The following is an 18,835-nucleotide window of genomic DNA, read 5'->3' as shown; positions in this document are numbered from 1 at the left end:
CATTGTGGGTTTTTCTTTCTTTAACCAAGGGTACCAACAATTTTGTCCACGTCTGTATTTGGACTGAAACGGATTTCCCAAAAACTTGACGAATGTGAAAGCGGGTTGGGTTCGGCTGTGGCAATGGGCAAAGCCATGCCCACTAACAGTTTTCCAAGTATAAAAAACCAAAATAAGCATATATTTCATGTGGAGATGTACACAAAAGACTCTTGTTTCCTCAAATCCAACAGGAAGTCATTTTGAATTTCATCTGCTGTTTTTTTCCAGCTTTCCCAGGTGCCTTACTTTAACAAAGTTCTACAGATTTAGTCTAATTATCTTCTTTTCATCAAGACCATCTAAAGACCTTGTTGGTTTTGTTGAAAGAATCATGCAAAGCCCTGGAACAAACATCGAATTAACATAAAAACGATAAAGAAACAAGTATGTTTAATCAAACTGTCCTTTAATTGAAATACAAGTCAATACCATTAGGTTTTCAGTTTATTATTAACAGTCCATACTCTTTGTACACACAGGTATCAGTTATATATAAACACAGTACACAATAGTTAAAAATGAGACATGTACACGTCTGAATACATTTCAACCATACTTCAAGTGTCAGGAATTTTCTGTGTTTGTATAACCCCTCCTCTGTCACACACACAGATCAGAACTGGCATCCATTGACCCGATGAGCAACCACTGGCTGACATCAGGAGCGTCATGATAAATGAAAATGTGCTATGACTAATAAATATGCTTCCATGTCCTGCAGGCGTCCCGTCACGGCGCCAAGCGGGCAGGGGGTGGAATGGAAATATAAACTTTTTACATGTCAGACACCAGACTGAAACACAATTAAATAATATTCCATAAACAGTATCTGCATTAAATATTCTAGCCATGCAGTATATGAAGTTTGGAAATAATTTAATAGATATTCACCTTAAAGCGACGAGCACAAGCAAGATGCTATCTGATTATGGAGGTCTGGGAGAATGACTTTGCGTTTTATGAGAGAAAAACGAATAACAGCTGATGAAAACTAAATTCCTCTTTAAGACAGTATAATGATAATAAGAATTCTGATGATCAACATTAACTGTCTGTTCTTTGAGTTCATAATGACGGGGAAAGTCAGGAAAATATTTATTTCCTTAAATGAATGTTCTGTATGTTTCTTAATGAATATTTCTTTAACTTGTTCAAAGGTCTCAATGCAAAATGCTGCTACAGGAGACGTCGTATTTTAGGCTAAGTTAATATTTAAAGGTCTGTTCTGACACTAGACCGATATTTTCTCCAGACAAAAATTGTATAATTATAAAAAATGTTATTGCCTAATTATGTCTTCATCTATTCCAAAAAAAAATCACTCTCATTGGAAAAGACGATGAAAGCAACTTGATAAAAGTTTTTTTTGTTTTAATGAGAACACGTTCTGGGCCGACAGGGGCAAACGCTCTACAACAGACTCAAATGTTTTAGATTTAAAAACTGAAATGTGCCAAAACATATGCAAAGGAAGAAACCTCTTCACCAACTTAGCAAAACATGCACAACATTAACTAAAATAGCTGCATAAACAAAACGTTGAACATTTTAAAAAAGGATGCAAGACGCTCAAAACACAACGGAAACGCGGACACTAAAAAGGGACACACAGCTGGGACCGGAGAGCTTGTTGAAGTTCGGGGATTCTAAAGTTGGCCAACTGTCACTGGAAGTAACTTTTGTTGCAGCGCTTCGGGAATGACTTCTAACTGCTTTGCATGTGTTGTCAAGTTGGGGAAGATGTTTATTTATTTGTATGTGTTTTGGCACATTTCCGTTTTTCTATTTGCATGTTTTTGAAAGTGCAGCACAGTTCTCCTACTGTAAGTGTTTTCGGCCATTGATACGCATTGTCCCCTGTCGGCCACAGTAAACATGGCTTGATGCTGCGACAAAACTCTGCCGCGGTTACATACTGTATGACATAAAAAAAAACTAAAAACATTCAAATTGATATCAAGATGTCATTTTAGATCATTTAAACTCACTGACAAATTAAACCAGTTAAATCCACTCGCGAATGTCTGTAATTTTTGCAGAAGATATGGACTTTCAGTTTTTTCTCATTGTCCACAGTAACTGAAGTGTCCATACATTTGTTCCCATTCCATTCCTCGTGCTGAAGTTTGATTGGGGTTGGAGGAAGGTGGTGGTGTACTGAACTAGGAGGTTGGAGGTCTAAGGGCCCGGCAGGAGTGGCAGCAGGCCTTGCTGTAGTACCAGTGGCTGCACAGGTTCACCTTCAGCGCCAGCAGGCAGTTAGTGGAGGGACGATCCTGGCAGCTTTCATCTGGGAAACAGTTCACACATGGCGTAGCTCATGTCAGCTGTTACATTTAAAGAGGCCCTATTTCTCATTTGGGGGTTTTCCCTTGCCTGTGGTGAATTATAGGTTTGTGTGCAAGTAAATGGTCTGCAAAGGCCAAAATACCAAAGTTCCCTCCAGAGGGAGTTTCTCTCCCACACACTCTTACTTCCATAACATAGTGACACCACTTTGTAACACTCTCGCTTCCATTGGCTAGAACTCCAACACATTGTACGTGATAGGCTAAGGGGCAAACTCAATTAATAGAGTGTGGCAGTGATGACACATTTTTGGACCGGACCCGGAAATAAAATCAATGTGATTTCTCCATTGCAATTTGGTATATTGCAGAAAATAAGCTTTGTGGCAAACAAGTTTATACTTACACGTTTTGTTCAGCAGGATAATCTCCACATATTGATTTAGATTTTTGAAGCCTTACTGCAATTGGCAGGAGTAGAAGGCTAATGTTAGACTATAAACGAAGTACAACATTTTAATTTCCTTTCAGTGTTAGTGACACATAGAAACTACTGACGTATCTTATATGGTAGAACAAAACGTACAAATCTCTTCAGCTTGGATTAACTACAGATCTTATTTCAGACTTCTAAGCACAGAAACACGCTGACTTTGAGAAAAGGGAACAGGAAGTTGTGAAATGTTACATTTCTTCCGAGTTTTAGGACTTATTACTCCACCACTGGACCAAATTAGGCTGGTTTTGATTGGGCAGATTTTTGTCATACAAACTTATGGATATATATATTACGCCACTGTAAAGATTTGGGAAAACATGACTGAAAGTATGTCAGGGCAAGCAGCACAAGCCTGCTAAAGCTTCACAAATAAACTTAAAATTATCTACACAGGAATTAATTTCCTGCATTAGCTTGTGTAGCTCACTGTGAAGGATCTACTTCACGGGCAACTTAATGGGAACTTGTGTACTGAACATACTGGTTATTTTTGTAAATGTATTATTTGGGCCACAGAGGGCCATTATTTAGAGATACAGCATTAAAATGGGGGGGAGAGGGGTGCCTGAAAGTTCTGTTAGTTGGACACAGACTTGCTTGCTTGGCAGCGGATTCTGCATGTGGGCCACCCGATCAAACCTCTGAGCCCTTTGTTATTAAAGTTTAGATGAAAAGGTAGGTTGGCTTCCCTGAAGTGTTACCTGGGGGCTCAGTGGGGCAGGCCTGCAGACTGCAGGTCTGTTTGGCCACAGGTTTGGTGAGGGGGTCACAGCCGCGGACCAGCTCCCTGCCTTGGTAACACTTGACGTCCCTCATCCTCACACCCACACCACATGTCTTGGTGCACTGAGAACAAACAGGAACACAGTCGTCATACACCGCTGATACACCATTCATATCATATTGAGCAGACCTCACCTCAGACCAGGGGGTGGTGTACCATTTGAAGCACGGCCTCTCAAAGCAGGTGTTTTCCTCTTCAGGCTTCTCGCTGCCCCCACACGCCTCATCATCAAAGGTCTGGAACTTTCCACCACTAATGCCGACGCACAGGACAAGTCTTCGCTTCACACCACGACCGCAGGTTGTGTTACACTACAGACAGAAAGTGATCCATATCTGACTTTGTTGTTCTCTTCAAGACATCTGAACAGACTTTTTCAAAGAGGTCAACCATTGTGCCTAACTGTGAACACATTACTACAAAATCATTATTCATTTGGATAATCTTAACCCTTAAAATACCAGTTTGTTTACATCATTCCAATGTTGTTATGAAAAAGAATTACAAATTAACAGTTTCAGGTGGAATAATAAATAGCTGAATGTAAATTGCGATTGTGTGTCTTACTCTCTCCCAGTCTTGGCTCAGCCAGTGTGGAGCACAGTCTCTCTCCCCACAGGGATGGATTGCCAGTGGCTTGTCCTCCGCAGAGCACTGGTTCTCAGGAACCACGCGACCCTCCGGAGCCTTACAGTACACGTGACGCACCGTCTTCCCCTGGCCACACGACCCCGAGCACTGCAACAACGTCAGAGGTCAAACTGGATGAGTCATAATCCAGAGAATGCATTCCTGCTGTCATCACGGCCTTCCTCAGCCATGTCTTTTAAACAATGTCTTTTAATGAAGCTCAGGGTCAAGCACTGCTCGTCACATTAAGTCAGATCACCTTACATCATATTTAATACAAATTTAGCATTGCATGATAATAAATGGCATCACGTCACATCACACCACATCAGAGGAAAGGAACCACCACATCAGGCCATGTCACATCAGATAAAGTCATGTTAACACTTATTTATTGTAAGTAAAGCAGCTAACAAGATCTCATGTTCTAACAGAGGTACGACACACTGAAAAGAAAAGAAAAGTGATTTTTGTGGAAAGCATTCGCTGTTAAAACCAATACGGTAAACTAAGGTAAGCAACTTGGTACTTTACTTATATAACAACGTTTTCTAATACGCTTTTCACGCTTTCGAGCATTGGTGAGTTGACTACAACAGACATGCACCAACTGTGCAAGCAGCCTGTTGCAGCTTCTCTTGCTAGATTTGTACAACTCCAACTTAAAATGTTTTATTTGATCTTACTTGTGATTTCTCTGCTAATAACTTTTATTACACAATTTAGTTGAATACTAGATTCTGATTGGTCAATTCAGAACATGTGACACGTTGTTAATTCAGCAGTACAGACCGCTGTCAAGGACTATATCGACCGTTGTTAAGGAGGATCAAGAAAGAGGAAGGAAAACGAGTTAAAATACGGAGCGCTGGACGTCAGATAAATCACCAGAAGAAGACAGACAGGAGGTAAACACTAACAGGAACACTGTCTGGGCTCTGCGGGGTTTAAGGACTTGTCAGTGAATCAGAAACTGTGAACAGAGTTGAACCGTTACAGAAAACCTTGATCAGTGCTGCCGTAAAGCTGTTGTTGTTGTTGCAGATCCAGCCGTTGGTGCGCCTTGGAAAATAGTTCTTAGCGGAAGAAATACGATCATTTTGGATTCAATAAAATAATTTCAATTAATACTGGAAGTCGTTAGTTTGTTTATTATCTGGTTTTGTCTGTCAGGTGTTCGTTCCCCATAATGACCGCCTCGCTGCACATTATCCCTTACTAATACGTTACTTATTTAGCTGTGCCCTCTCTAAACTTTCTTATAGAGTTAGATTTATTTTGGAATCCCTGCTGATTTGCATTCACGCCTGTTGTGCAGCCTTGATTACACCAGGGGGAAGCTAATTGAACTAAAGCCGGCAAGCAGTTGGAACAATGGCTATATTCCCACTGAAATCTGAAGGACACAGAGGATGCAGGCTAAACCGAAGAGACGAAGACCGAGAGTTTGAGTCCAGATTATATAAAAGTCATGATGACACAAGTTGAAAACAAGTCCATAAGTATACTGTACAACGTATTTCCTTTTTCCTTTTTTGGTAAGTGTTTAACTAAATGTAAATGACTTCTCTAAACTACCTAAATATACCTTTTTAAACTCATGGTTTGAAGAATTTAGAAATCCATATTTGGTGGAATAATCCTTTCACCCTGTGATTTTTATATTCGCTGTTTGTGTTGCTCTCCAATGAAACAAAAATGTTCATTTCACTCAAGTAAAAGCAAAACCACACACATTTTTGTATTGGCCTCTTCATTTCTCCAGATTTGTAGCTATTGTCAGACAGTATATCCCTGTAGATGTACATGCAGAGTTAAGACACTCACAGGCCCCCATTCGGAGACGGTCCACTGGCGTTCGCAGGGCGGTCCAGTGCAGTTTTTGACATTTGGCGGTTTGGTCATCGGGTCACATGGTTGGGTCTCATCAGAGCAGCGGACATCACGGGACACCTGAGCTTTGCGGCCACATTTAGCTAGGCACTAGAACAAGGAGGGGTACACAGACACACGTTTCTATGTTATTAATTATGTTTAGGCAAGAAAGTCAAACATTTATGTGATTTTCCTAAAAACCCCAATATCCATACAGGCACGATTTTGTGCTTCCTTGAGCAGGTGGCACCTTGCATTTCAGCCCCTGCCTCTGTATGAATGTTTGTGAGTGGGTAACTGATGAAATGCATTGACTTCAAGTTAAGAAACTAATAGTGGTTTATAATGTTAATTTAAATTAAATGTAACCATACTATACTAGTTTACTGAACATGGGTCAGGTAAACTCTACTCAAAATAGTTGGGCTCAAGTTATAAATATAATAAGCGTGTTATTACTTAAAAATATTCACCAGATAAATGCATCTGGATTTAAATAAATTGGTCCCTTGCAATCACTTACTTAAAATAAATGAAGTAAATTCAATCATTTGTGCGTTTTGGCATTAGGGGTATCATTACGGTCTTATCTCATACCTCTGTCCACTCGGCCACCTCCCACTGTGGCCCGCAGGCGGGGCTCTTGCAAGGCCGTCTCTCTACAGGTCTCTCCAGGTCAGCCAGGGTGCAGAGATCGCTGTAGACCGAGCTGTCCAGGCCCGGCGAGAGCATCTTCCAACAGCGAACTTGTCGGAACTGGAAACCCTCCCCGCAAGTCCTCGAACACTCACTCCAGCTGCTCGCCTCCCATCTGAAACACCACATTCATCCTATCTCATTAAGGCTCTGTACAGGTACATTCAGATTGTATGATAGCAAGAAATATATCTGGCACATTAAATGTTTCATGGCACCTGGGTTGACACTCTCTCCCGATACAGAAGTCGTGGACCGGCTCCGGTTTGGTCAAAGCATCACAGTACATGTCGTGCACCTCGACGCCATCATAGCGGATACATGTGACAAAGGATTTTGACACTCCTGGATTTTGAGCAAAAGAAACTTATTTGTATAGCACATTTTAATCACAAGAAAACAATATATGAAGCGAGCCAGTCAATAAAGTGAAAGGGAACCTGACAGGGCAAGCAGGACCCCAACGCAAATGGGATCTTGATTCTCCGTGCAAGGGTTCAGGGTTCAGTCTGTTCACATTTTCATATTGGCTAACAAACCTTGAAAAACTGCCAGAGCTCATGCCACGATCCCTTTAGTGTTCCCTAACTGTCTGTTTTTCTTCTGCTGATTTCTCACGTTTATGATACTTAAACACGTTTTGTTCAGCAGAATAATCTATTCTCCACATATTACACCACTTTGTGATTTCTGAAGCCTAAATGCAATTTGATCAAATAAAAGACTTACGTAATGCTATAAACAAACTACATCACTTTCACACGGCTGCGCATCTGCTAAGACACGAGTGGGGTATTATCAAAATGGCCCACGGGCCGTACTTTACACCTCATTTACAGAGTCTGTGGTAGCATATGGAAAACACAGTTCCACATCTGACGGAATATAGTGTATTCTTTTAGTTAAAAGCAAGGCAGTCTGTATGAATCCTATACTTCAAATGCAGGAAACTCTATACCTAAGTAGTAAGGTGTGTTTGTGTGTGTGTGTGTGTGTGTGTGTGTGTGTGTGTGTGTGTGTGTGTGTGTGTGTGTGTGTGTGTGTGTGTGTGTGTGTGTGTGTGTGTGTGTGTGTGTGTGTGTGTGTGTGTGTGTGTTCAAATGTACCTATAGAACAGGTCATGCTGCAGGGCTCCTGCGAGGAAAGCTTCCAGCGGTACATATCAGCAGCACTCAGCTTCAGGTTCTTCTGGTTGATCCTTTGATTCCCCCTGTCAAACACACACACACACACACACACACACGTTTCTATATACGTTTTTATTCTTTTTGTTTTGGTCGGCTTAAAATAAATTGTATATGCACTTAAACCGCAATCCTTTTCAAGACGAGCGATTTTGAAACAATTCTAAAGATGCATTTTCGGTGATATATTATTTGAAGGACATTTAAGGATACTCAGTCTTGCAAAGCCTCAAACACACTCACACGGGGAGACTGACAGCTGATTCACAGCCTGCATCCTAGCAGACGCACTTTGTTTTTTCATCCCGGCACATAAAAGTCACATGCACATTCTTGTCATAACACCGGTCGCTCCCTCTGCCTCCGCCAGACGTTTATTTGAAAATCACTTTGAGTTATTCCTCGCCGGCATCCCTCCATGTAAGCCAGACTGATTCCTGCACATTATTTTCTCCCCAGAGGTTACTACTGCCTGACAGCACACTTTCCCCCCTTTGCATCTTATTTTTCACTTCTTCAATTTAAGTATAGCTGCACTCCTCTTCCTCACCCTCCTCCTCCCCTCTGTGCACCTCTGCTCGTTTCCTCTCCTTTCAGTGTCTCAGAGGACAGGGCGTGTCATCTCCTGTTTTATAGCTGCTGGCTAGTTTATGTGAGTTATGAATATGATTAATCGAAAACCCATTTGTCTGTCTGTCCTTCTGTCCGTCTATCCTTCCGTCCGTCTGCCCTACATCCTGTTTATTTACCTGCAGCTCTTACATCCTTTGATTTATGTTTCCGTCTGTCCCTCTTACAGTCTGTTTATTTACCTGTCTTACAGCCTGTATATTAGCCTATCTGTAGTAACACAACTGCCTGTATGTAAAATACATGTGTACCTGTTTTAAAGCTGGTCTTTCTACCCAGCTTCCTGCATGTCTAACCCAACCATTGTATATCTATAAGCTTACCTGCTTAACTGTCTGTTTGTTTCCATCTCCTTAAATCGGCTTTGATGCACATTCGACTACCTGTTTCACTCCTTTACTAACTTTCATCTGCTTGTCTCTGTGAGAATAATCAATTTATCAAATGTTACTATGCGCTTAATTGTGTAATTTGCCTTGCCAAAGAAGTGTTAGGAAATATGTTATAAAGGATGTTATGTGGTTACGCCTCTCTTTGAGGGCGACTGAAGATCTGATTAAATCATCTGCTGATCTGATTAAATCAACAATGCGCTAAGAGGCATGGACACGCCTATGCACCACCAACCAATTGGAGAAGACTACAGCTACAAGAGGGAGGGTAGCAAACATGTTCGTAAACAGAGATCGGGACTGCTTCCTATGAGCTGTAGACAGATGTTAAAACTTGACCAGAAGCTCCTTGGATTCTATTTGTCTATTCCTTTGTCAACATTTAGAACCTAACACTCCCAGCTTTGTCTAGTGCACATGCGCCAACAGAGCATGTAGCCTGTTGCTCATGCTTGATTTGTATTGTTTTCTATTCAAGCTTTTTATTTGACCTTACTTGTTATCTTTCTATACTTAACTTCTATTAGTAATTTATTAACGTTCTTGTAGAGAGAAATTTGGTTCGTTTTTTTTCCGCGGTTGAGTTGTTTTTGTTTTTTACACAAAGGAAAAGCTAATCGCGCAAATGCCAGCTAGCATGGTGATCGGAACAAAGACTATCCCCACTGAAAACGGAAGGACGACACAGAGGATGCAGGGTAAACCAAATAGAGGAAGGAGGAGGGCTGGGTCCAGATTTATGGAGAAAAGAAGATACAGTATTATCCGCCTCTCCTCCCTCTCATCAAGGTAAACGTAAGATCACTGGCTAACGGATTTGACAAGCTAACGGCATTAGCGAGGAGTCAGAAGGATTATCTGGAGTGTAGTTTAATGTACTTTATGAAAACATGGCTGCACCAAGACATATCTATTTACAACGTTTCCATCAACAACTAATATCTCCAACTTTTATTTTGCTTGCTTTCGGACTGTTTGGGTCGAAAAGGATTCCAAACAAGAGCTTCACCATGTTGTTACCATGAGTTTGAGTCTTCACAGGGTCCTTGCGCTGTGGAGGACGTCTTGCCTTGTTCCTGTGTCCCAGCGGCTACAAGGACTCTTATTGCATATTCAACTTGTGTTTATATAATTATAAAACCATTTTTATTCCAATATGGTTTAACTGTCAGAAAACCAAAGTTCCCCCAGGGATTAATATAGTATTTGTATTGATTGCTTGTAGTCAGTCCACCTGTCTATAGAACTACCTTTGCGCTGTCTGTCTGTCTGTCCAACTTTCTTCCTTCTTTTGTTTTCCACTTGGAACCAACTGTATACTTCCGTCCTTATTCTGTTTCCCAGTGTCTGAGCAATCACGCCCAGTGTCACCCAAACCTGAAGACCCTGGGTCCAGACATCACCCTATAACATGGAATTTTAAGTATTTGGTAAATGTTTGGTAAATGGACTGCATTTATATAACTGTTTCCAGTCTTTCGACCCCTCAAAGCGCATTTAAAAGTCAGAATTCACCCATTCATAAAGAGGCAGAGGTGCCAGGGAGACTAACATATATTCACACACCATTAGCCATGCTATAGGGAGCAATTTGGAGTTAAGTAGCTTGTCCAAGGACACATCGACATGTTGTCTGCAGGAACAAACTACTAACTTCCCGATTGGACAATGACCATCTACCTCCTGAGCCCCAGCCCCCCCCACAATATCTACTTGATGCTCCTTTACCTGTGTTCTGTTGGATTACCTCGTTCTGTTGAAGCGGCTGGAGGTCCTCCCAATACTCTGCACTGTTTTGTTCTGGAAGGAACTGTCTCCGCTCTCGTTGCGTTTGCGACCTAGAGTAAACTCCAGTGTCTCGTTGACACCAAACGGGTCATCATCCTCCAGGCTTATCAGGTCCTCTACTGCTGGTCCCACCTCTGACAAGAACAAACTGTCTCCCTCCGTCAGCAGCTGATTGGTTGAGATGTTGATGAGTAGCTCTGGGTCAATCCGGCCATCTAGCAACACCCTCCAGATGAGGTTTGGGGAGTCTGGCCCTGTGTCGAGGGGTCCACCAGCAGGTGCAGGTTTGGCAGTGCTGCCTGTCTGACTGCTGTTTCCTTTTGATGAAACACATAGGGAGAATTCAGCTATGTTAATGGAGCAAATCAAGTTTTTTGTCATGTTGCAATTGACGAATTGAGTTGACAAGTTTGGCTCGGATTGCAATACTTTTTTAAAAGTTATTTTGAAATGCATCAAAGGGACGGTAACCTAATCTTTTTTCAGCTCCTCCTTGTTCACTGTTTCCTGTTTCTTTGTAGATCTTTGAACACACCATACCATCAAGAAATCGAAAGTATGATCCAATACAATAGCCTCCAGTCTACAAAACATTTGTTCCTTTTGACTGTAATGTTTTCTCTTTGCTGACTGGACCCATAGAGGCGTAAAGTCCACATAACTGACATTTAGGACGAGTTTTTATGCTATCTTTAGTCGAGTTACTGTACTAGACTAAATTATACTGAAACAGGTTTACGTGCACTAAGGTTACCTGATTACGGTGGGCTTTCTGCGCTGAGCTGAAATCTTAAAGGTCACGTTCAATACTGTATACAGCAAAACAATGCAAAAAACAGCTTTAATATCGTGTTATTTGATTGATTGGTGCAGCCAAAAAAATACAGTCTTCAGTATTTCCCTCAGCAGGGGTTTATCTAGAAAGATATAGTACAGTATGAGGGCAATACAGTGGCACTGATCTTGTATATAAGATATACAAATTCTCGCGAGAACATGATGCCCGTATACAAGATGGCACCGCAGATGTAAACAACAACTTCACATCGGAGCTCCGTTAAATCAAAGCAGTCTATGCAATCTGACGGTCTATTCGACACGATATTTCGGGATTCATTTGTTTTTGACGAACAGAAAAATAGTTTTCTGGCATCACTTTAACATTTTCCTGGGGAAAACTTCATTTTGGTATGAGGGCGCACGCCGAAAGTAAGAGGGCGCAGTGCCGCTGTTACCCGGTTTAGACAAAACACAGTTTTCTTTTGGGGGTTTTCCCTTTCCTGAAGTGTGTTGTATAGGTTGTTGTTCATGTAAATGGTCACAAAGGCTAAAATCCCAAGTTCCCTCCCGAGGAAGTTTCTCTCCCACACACTTCCCTACCCTGCCTGAAACACCTCCATTGGACTCCTATGTTTACTTCTGTAACATAATGACATCACTATGTAACATGCACGCTTCTGTTGGCGCTCCAATACATTGCACTTGACATGTTAAGAGGTGCTGCAGCAACAGTCAGTTTGAGAAAAAAAACAAAAACTTTTTGAATAATGAAACGTGTCCCAGTAGAGAAACACAAAATACAAATGTGAAACCTGAAAATGAGCAGAATATGTTCTTCTTGGGTAGCACCGTGTGAAAGAAAACTATGCAGGAGAAAGAAAACAGATAAGTAAGTTGAGAAGATGAAGTCAGAGCTCAGTGGTCTGTACTATGCTGTCAACCCTTCCACCTTCCTCCCCATCTCGTCTCACCACCCGCAGCGGTGGTGTAATGGCCTCGGCAGTCAGCTGAACAAGCTGAGAGCCCCAAGAAGGCCATTACCGCTCATGTTTGTGATGCAACCGATTCTAAAAGGGTAAGAAATATACCATGAAACTCTGAATTTTTCATCTACTGCTGATCCTTTTTATGTGTCTGTATCATCAATATTGCAGAGCTCCAAAGGGCTATCACACACACACACACACGCACACACAAAAAGACGGAATATCAGTTGTAAAATCTGACCTATTTTGTCAAATCACCCACTGAACCACTTTCTGATTTATTTTTCCATTTTTGCTTTCCCTTCTTTTCAGTTCTTTTTTCTTTTTCTGAGACAACATATCCACATGGACGTTATTGTCTTATCACAGAAATATTGGTTTTGGCCTTCCGTGAAAGGATTTTCTTTTTTATCATAGTAGACATCAATCATTTAAGACTCCAACCTCAAAGTGCTATTAGCAGTGGTAGAAAGAAACTAAATACATTTACTCACGTACTTAAGTACACATTTGAGGAATTTTTTACTTGAGTTTTTTCTTTTGATGCAATTTTTTTATTGTTTCTTTTACACATTTATCTGACAGCTTCAGTTACTTTACAAATTAGGACTTAAACCTTCAACAACGTTTAGATAGAATATATGATGTGTTGTTATTAAATAAACTACAGTTCACAGAAAAACAGCCAAACCTATTAATGCATTATTAAGTAGATTGAGAGAAAATGTGTTAATTAAAAACTATAAGTTACTTTCATGGAATAGCAATTATTCTTAATACATTTGAAGTTGTAGTGTTTTTCCACTGAATAATGGGAATAAAAGTCAAAGTATGGTGGCCAAGAGGTGCCAACCGCTACAATCCCCCAAAACATTTTCATTGGGAGGAACATGCTGCACTTTAAAAAAAGATGGTAATATAAGAACACACATGGGCCAAAACTCAAGCAAATGAAGAAACATCTTTACCAACTTCACCAAAATGCGCACCATTTACTAAAAGCACTGCATAAACGAAAGTGTAGTGTTGATAGACCAGGTATTATCTTTCAGAAGCCAAGTTTCAAGTCCATCACACTGACATGGACTTGAAACAAAGACTTTCAAAACTTGTTTTCATTAGGTGGGGCTGAAGCGCACAATGGAAGTATCAGAACACTGATCCTGGAAATGTTTGCCAGTCCTGACATTTATGCAAAAATGTTATCCCCCAAATATGCATTCAAAGCACAGTATAATAATAATCTGTGCAAAAACAATAGGTTTTCTCACAAACTATTGGGCATGGGCTCTAATTAAAAGTTGAAACTGAGTTCCACCCGAATCAGAACCAAACACATCTCTAAATAACACAGACACCTTACCTGTCAATTTTGGGGCAGCTGCTCCATCCTGGTCGCACTCAATGGATCCTGTCTCCTCATAAACCTCGTTGGTCTCTTGTCCCTTCTGCCCGTTGGCACCTCCTGGCTCCAATTGGCTTTCAGGGGCCGATTGGTCATAAATACTGCTGTTAGGGGACAGGAGACCCCCCACCTCCACAGAAACCTCTCCGGCGGAAGTGTCTGATCCGGTGTAGACGGGAGGAGGCGGGACGGGGGGCAGGGAGTCTCTAAGGACGGTGTATTCGTACGTGATGTACGGTGTGCGGCCGTTCTGATTCCACACCTGAGTGACGACAGGGAAATGTGTGAATGTCAGTTTAGTTTACACTGGTTTCAATAAGTTAACAAGAGCAGCAGATATGAAAACTAGGAGCAAAGCTACACAAACTGATTTCACACTCGGACCTTTACATACTGTTCAAAATGTTGTGCTTAGTCCATAGAACTTTAAACCTCCTGAAGTCCAGAACTGCCATTCAACACATTTCAAAACTTCTGAAAGATAATACCTAACAAAAGTTTGTGAGAAGTGTTTACTTTATTTACAGTATGAATGAACTTTGAAAGATGTTATTTTGTTAAAAAAAAAAAATTCTGTGCAACAATGTGCAGCGCAGACTTGCAGGATTGATTCGAGGCAAAACCTCCTTGGGCTCCCTGTCAAATACAGTTTTGACTTTAAAATTCTTAAAACCACCTACAAAGCCCCTCAACAACCTGGCCCCACCCTATCTCTCAGACCTCCTCCACTGTCACATCCCCACCTGTTGCCACAGGTCCGGAGATTCGCAGACCATTAAGACCACCAGGACTAAGCTCTGGACCTGGGGTGATCGGCCTTCTCTGCTGCTGTACCCTCCCTCTGGAACGCCCTCCCCAGCCACATCAGCCAGTAAACCACCCTACCATCATTCAAACAAGCACTCAAAATCCACCTCTTCAGACTTGCCTTTACCTGTTAAACCCCTTCCCCCAAACCATTACTATTATAATCATGAGGTATTAATATCTGATCAGCACTTCTAATTTTGACTATTTAATCATGCTTGCATTCATAAGCAATGAAGGCACATGGTTGACATTCAATTACAGACTCCTCTGTTCTGATTGGTTATTTTGGTTGGTGTTCTGGAATGCTATATAAAGATTGGTGGATAGAGAGGGTTGAGATTTGGATGTACCAGAATATTGATGGCCTGGTCAATGGGGCCTTTGGCGACGATGTATTCAATCCCAGTCTCATAGACATCCATAGGCCGGCGGTATTTAAAGATGGTGCCTGCTGCGTGGAAGTTCTGGGGACTGTCTACCTTGTAGGCTCCATTAAAGAAGAAGTTACCGGCCTGGTCAGTCACAGCTGGGGGACAACATGAATGGAAAACTCTGAGATTCAAGTGAAGTATTTTTCTTGATCAAGTAAAACAATTGAGTTAAATTCCATTGAACATTTCGAAGACAGTCTAGCTGCTGTGCGTAATTTTGTGTGTGAAATCAGGAAATATATATTGTTTCTGTGGAGCAGGAAAAGAGAAAGTGCCAACCGAGAACATCGGCCGACTTCTTCCTCTCAATGATCTGGATGTCCCAGGATCCTTCAGGGATTTGAGTGATAAACGAGTAGCCTAGACGAAAGGCAATCAAAAATGGTCAGCATCATCTCGTTCTTTTTCAGTTTATGATGTTTATTTAACAAAGAAGACTTTTTCTGGTTGAACAAAGGGTGCTATTTAAAAAATAAAAACATCTGTGGGAGGATAGCCTGGGATAATTAAACTCCAGCTCACCCAGAGTCGTGGCCCCGCGGCGGAAGTTTCCGGTCACTCTGCTGCAGCTGCTACCATCCCCTTGACAGACACCACACTTGTCCAAGGTCTTAGAGGAAAACAGTACTCCGTCACATCCGATTGGCTGAACAGCAAAGCAGGAAATCAAAGTAGGATTACAAAAATAAATATCTTCTTTAAATCATTAGACAATTCATAAAACATCAGTGACAACATGGTTATGATTCAGACGGTGGCAAATATGTATTATCATGAGATTGAATTATTATTATGAATTATTATGAAGATATAATGTAACCGCTTTTATACTTTTATTGACTAGTTATTGCTATTAGTCTCATGTAAAATGTCTTTGAGTTGCTAAGCACTTGTTATGTTTGACACATTTGAGACATTTCTTTAGTTTTTTCAATTGGGTTCTGCCTATCATTGATCACTCATAGCCAAGTTGTGGGATGCCCAAAGAAGAGTTTTGTTTTACCACTAACACAACCAAATATCCTCTGAATTTCACCAAAAAAAAGGAAAGGAAAGGGGGCGAAAAAGGAGGCGTTTGAATTCAAATCTCAAATAGGCTTTAACCAATTAGTCAACCAATCATTCGTCGGCTAGAGAACTTTTACATTAGTCTATTAGTCGCATAAAATGAAAAACCTCTGTCCAGGTACTGTTACTGAGACGGTAACATTCAAACTCTGCAGGCCAAAAATATTTCTCAGCCTTGAAACTAAAAACTTTTGTTAAAAAATAAATAAATCATAATATTAAAATTATGACAACTATTGGATAAACTGCCAGAATTGATGGCTAATGGTTGACTAGAAAAATCTTAAGTAGAGGACAGCCCTAATTTTGACAATTTGACAAAAATGTGCAGAGAGAGAACTCTTTCTAAGTATTTTTTAGCATTACACCTCATTCAAGTTTTGTCGGAGAGCTGAGATTGGTCACACAGACATGATGTGGTGCTTTCAAATTGAGAGGAAATGATACAAGTTCAAAGTAAAGAAGAAGCTGGACTCACCTCACACTTACCGTCCACGCAGACGCCGCGGTAACTGCTGTACTTGCAGGACGTGCCATCTCGTGCCGTCTCCATCAGCTGCCTCTGGCTGTCGGCCGTGGTGCAGTGAAGGTCGCAGGGGTTACTGGAGATGTGAACGTAGTCGTCTGTGGGAGGAACACAGGTTGAAGGTCACTGTCATCTACTTTAACTGATATAAGACTAACCACTGCTGAATGCTGGATGCTACACATTCTTTCCAGCTAGCTGCTATGTTCTTGTGTCTGTCTGCTGTTTAGTGCAGGTTTGCTTAAATCTCTACCATTGCTGCCAACAGAAAATATGACGTAACACCACAGCCTAAGAAGGGTTAAAACTTGGAAAATTGATCCTTTGATTGACTGACAAAATAATTCAATGCAGAAACCATGGGGAAGGAAAATTGACCTTTTGTCTAAACCTATTTTTTGGCAAAAAACTATATTTATTATAGTAAGAAAGAAAAAAAACCCTGATTGTTCTAACGTTTAAGATCTGGTATAGACATACTTTTGGCATGTATCTAACAGTACCACATTTTTTAGATCACATGAAGAGTTACAATTTTGGATAGTCAAGATTTCTTTTTCAATTCAGGAAAAACTTTCTATTATATAAAATATTTGTTCAAATATTTACATTTTAAATTGTCATATGAAAACTTGATTCTTCTTCCTCTAGAGATGGAACCATTTTCCAATAACAATTTATGTCCTTTGCTACACAGATGTACTGTTTTTCCTGACATATAATGAAATAAATATATGGAAATATGGCATATGGAAATAAGGTAGTGGTCCTATATGCCCAACGACTAAATAAATGATGATATATAAAGTTATCTGAAATGATATTAGTATGAAAACTCCAACTCTCCAATTTCAATTCTCAAAAACAGAGTTTTGTTCAGGTGCTGTTACAAAAGGGTTCATTACGGTGGCCGACAGGTGCAAGGGCGCTACAACGGCCCAAAACATGTCCATTAGGAGAAACGTGCTGCACTTTCAAAAACGATGCGGGTATAAAAACACATATGTCCAAACAAAAGCAAATTAAGAAACATCTTCACCAAATTGACAACAAATGTGTAGCATTTAGAAAACATTCACCAACTTAACAAAACATTTATAATCTATGAACGTCAACCAGCGTGCCGGTCCCAGCATCACTTTTCAGTGTCCCCGTTTCCGTTGTGTTTTGAGATTCTTTTTTACTTGAGAACAACAAAGTGATTAAATATGAAACACTTCCAAAATCTAAATTAAAACCATGTTTTAGACATTGTGTGTTCAATAAGTCATACATGGTGCTACTGTTTTAGATGCAATGCATGTTGAAGAGAAGCAGCTCAGACACAGCCACCTATGGTCTGTTTAATGTGATAAAGTGAGGTTGTGAATGTGTTATATGGGTGTTAATACCAGGATACAGAGGTTTCCATTGGTAGTTTTTCCCATTGTAAAGCTGCGAGTTGAAGGACCAGCACTGCTCCTCTCTGAAGCTCCTCCCAGTTGAAGGACATTCCTGCAGTGCAGAGACAGCGCAGGCAGCTAAAACAGGTCTGTTTCACACTTTTTAAGACTCGGTTTAACAGTATTTAATACAAATAAATAAGTTTTAAGCGCTTATTTGTGCAGGGATAGTTTTCTGAGCACTGCCCAGCTTCACCTTCAAACAGCCACATACAGTCACGCCTGAAGGCCGCCAGACGATGCGAAATAGATTAATGAGAAATTAACTGGAAGCCTGTGACTCACTTCAATGTTGCAGAGGTGATAATTCTTTGCGGTTCCTGTACAGGTCATGTTGTCTTTCCCAGCAGCAACTTTCTTTCTTAAGACAAAAAACAAACATTTGGAGAAATTACATTAAATTTTAAAAATTGGATGAAACCGTCAAGAATAAAACATCGGTTTTAGGCTGACAGGTGTTCTTATATTTGAGTTGCCCTATTATGTTTATTTTAAGGCCATATTTATATTAAGTTCCTCGGCTGGGACATGTCTCCAAGCTTTAATGTTCAAAAAGCTCTTTATTTTTCTCATACTGCC

General features: G+C 40.7%; 1 protein-coding gene across 1 annotated transcript in view; it reads right to left on the bottom strand.

Annotated features, from left to right (window-relative positions):
- Positions 1 to 506: 506 nt before the first annotated feature.
- The window catches only part of adamtsl2 (ADAMTS-like 2), a 34,252-nt gene continuing 15,923 nt past the window's right edge, over positions 507 to 18,835 (bottom strand). The window contains exons 4-19 of the mRNA XM_063897781.1: positions 18,542 to 18,617; positions 18,206 to 18,308; positions 16,767 to 16,912; positions 15,743 to 15,866; positions 15,500 to 15,580; positions 15,140 to 15,315; positions 13,938 to 14,241; positions 10,768 to 11,125; positions 7,921 to 8,024; positions 7,033 to 7,159; positions 6,716 to 6,929; positions 6,071 to 6,226; positions 4,181 to 4,351; positions 3,748 to 3,924; positions 3,531 to 3,675; positions 507 to 2,332 (exon numbers count right to left, since the gene is read on the bottom strand). Of these exons, the coding sequence (XP_063753851.1) occupies positions 2,205 to 2,332; positions 3,531 to 3,675; positions 3,748 to 3,924; positions 4,181 to 4,351; positions 6,071 to 6,226; positions 6,716 to 6,929; positions 7,033 to 7,159; positions 7,921 to 8,024; positions 10,768 to 11,125; positions 13,938 to 14,241; positions 15,140 to 15,315; positions 15,500 to 15,580; positions 15,743 to 15,866; positions 16,767 to 16,912; positions 18,206 to 18,308; positions 18,542 to 18,617 (2,590 nt within the window). The 3' untranslated portion in view covers positions 507 to 2,204. The remainder of the gene's footprint in view (positions 2,333 to 3,530; positions 3,676 to 3,747; positions 3,925 to 4,180; positions 4,352 to 6,070; positions 6,227 to 6,715; positions 6,930 to 7,032; positions 7,160 to 7,920; positions 8,025 to 10,767; positions 11,126 to 13,937; positions 14,242 to 15,139; positions 15,316 to 15,499; positions 15,581 to 15,742; positions 15,867 to 16,766; positions 16,913 to 18,205; positions 18,309 to 18,541; positions 18,618 to 18,835) is intronic.

The sequence above is a fragment of the Eleginops maclovinus genome, chromosome 12, assembly GCF_036324505.1.
Source record: "Eleginops maclovinus isolate JMC-PN-2008 ecotype Puerto Natales chromosome 12, JC_Emac_rtc_rv5, whole genome shotgun sequence".
In the NCBI taxonomy this organism is placed as follows: Eukaryota; Metazoa; Chordata; class Actinopteri; order Perciformes; family Eleginopidae; genus Eleginops; species Eleginops maclovinus.
This window is presented reverse-complemented; position numbering and strand designations above follow the sequence as displayed.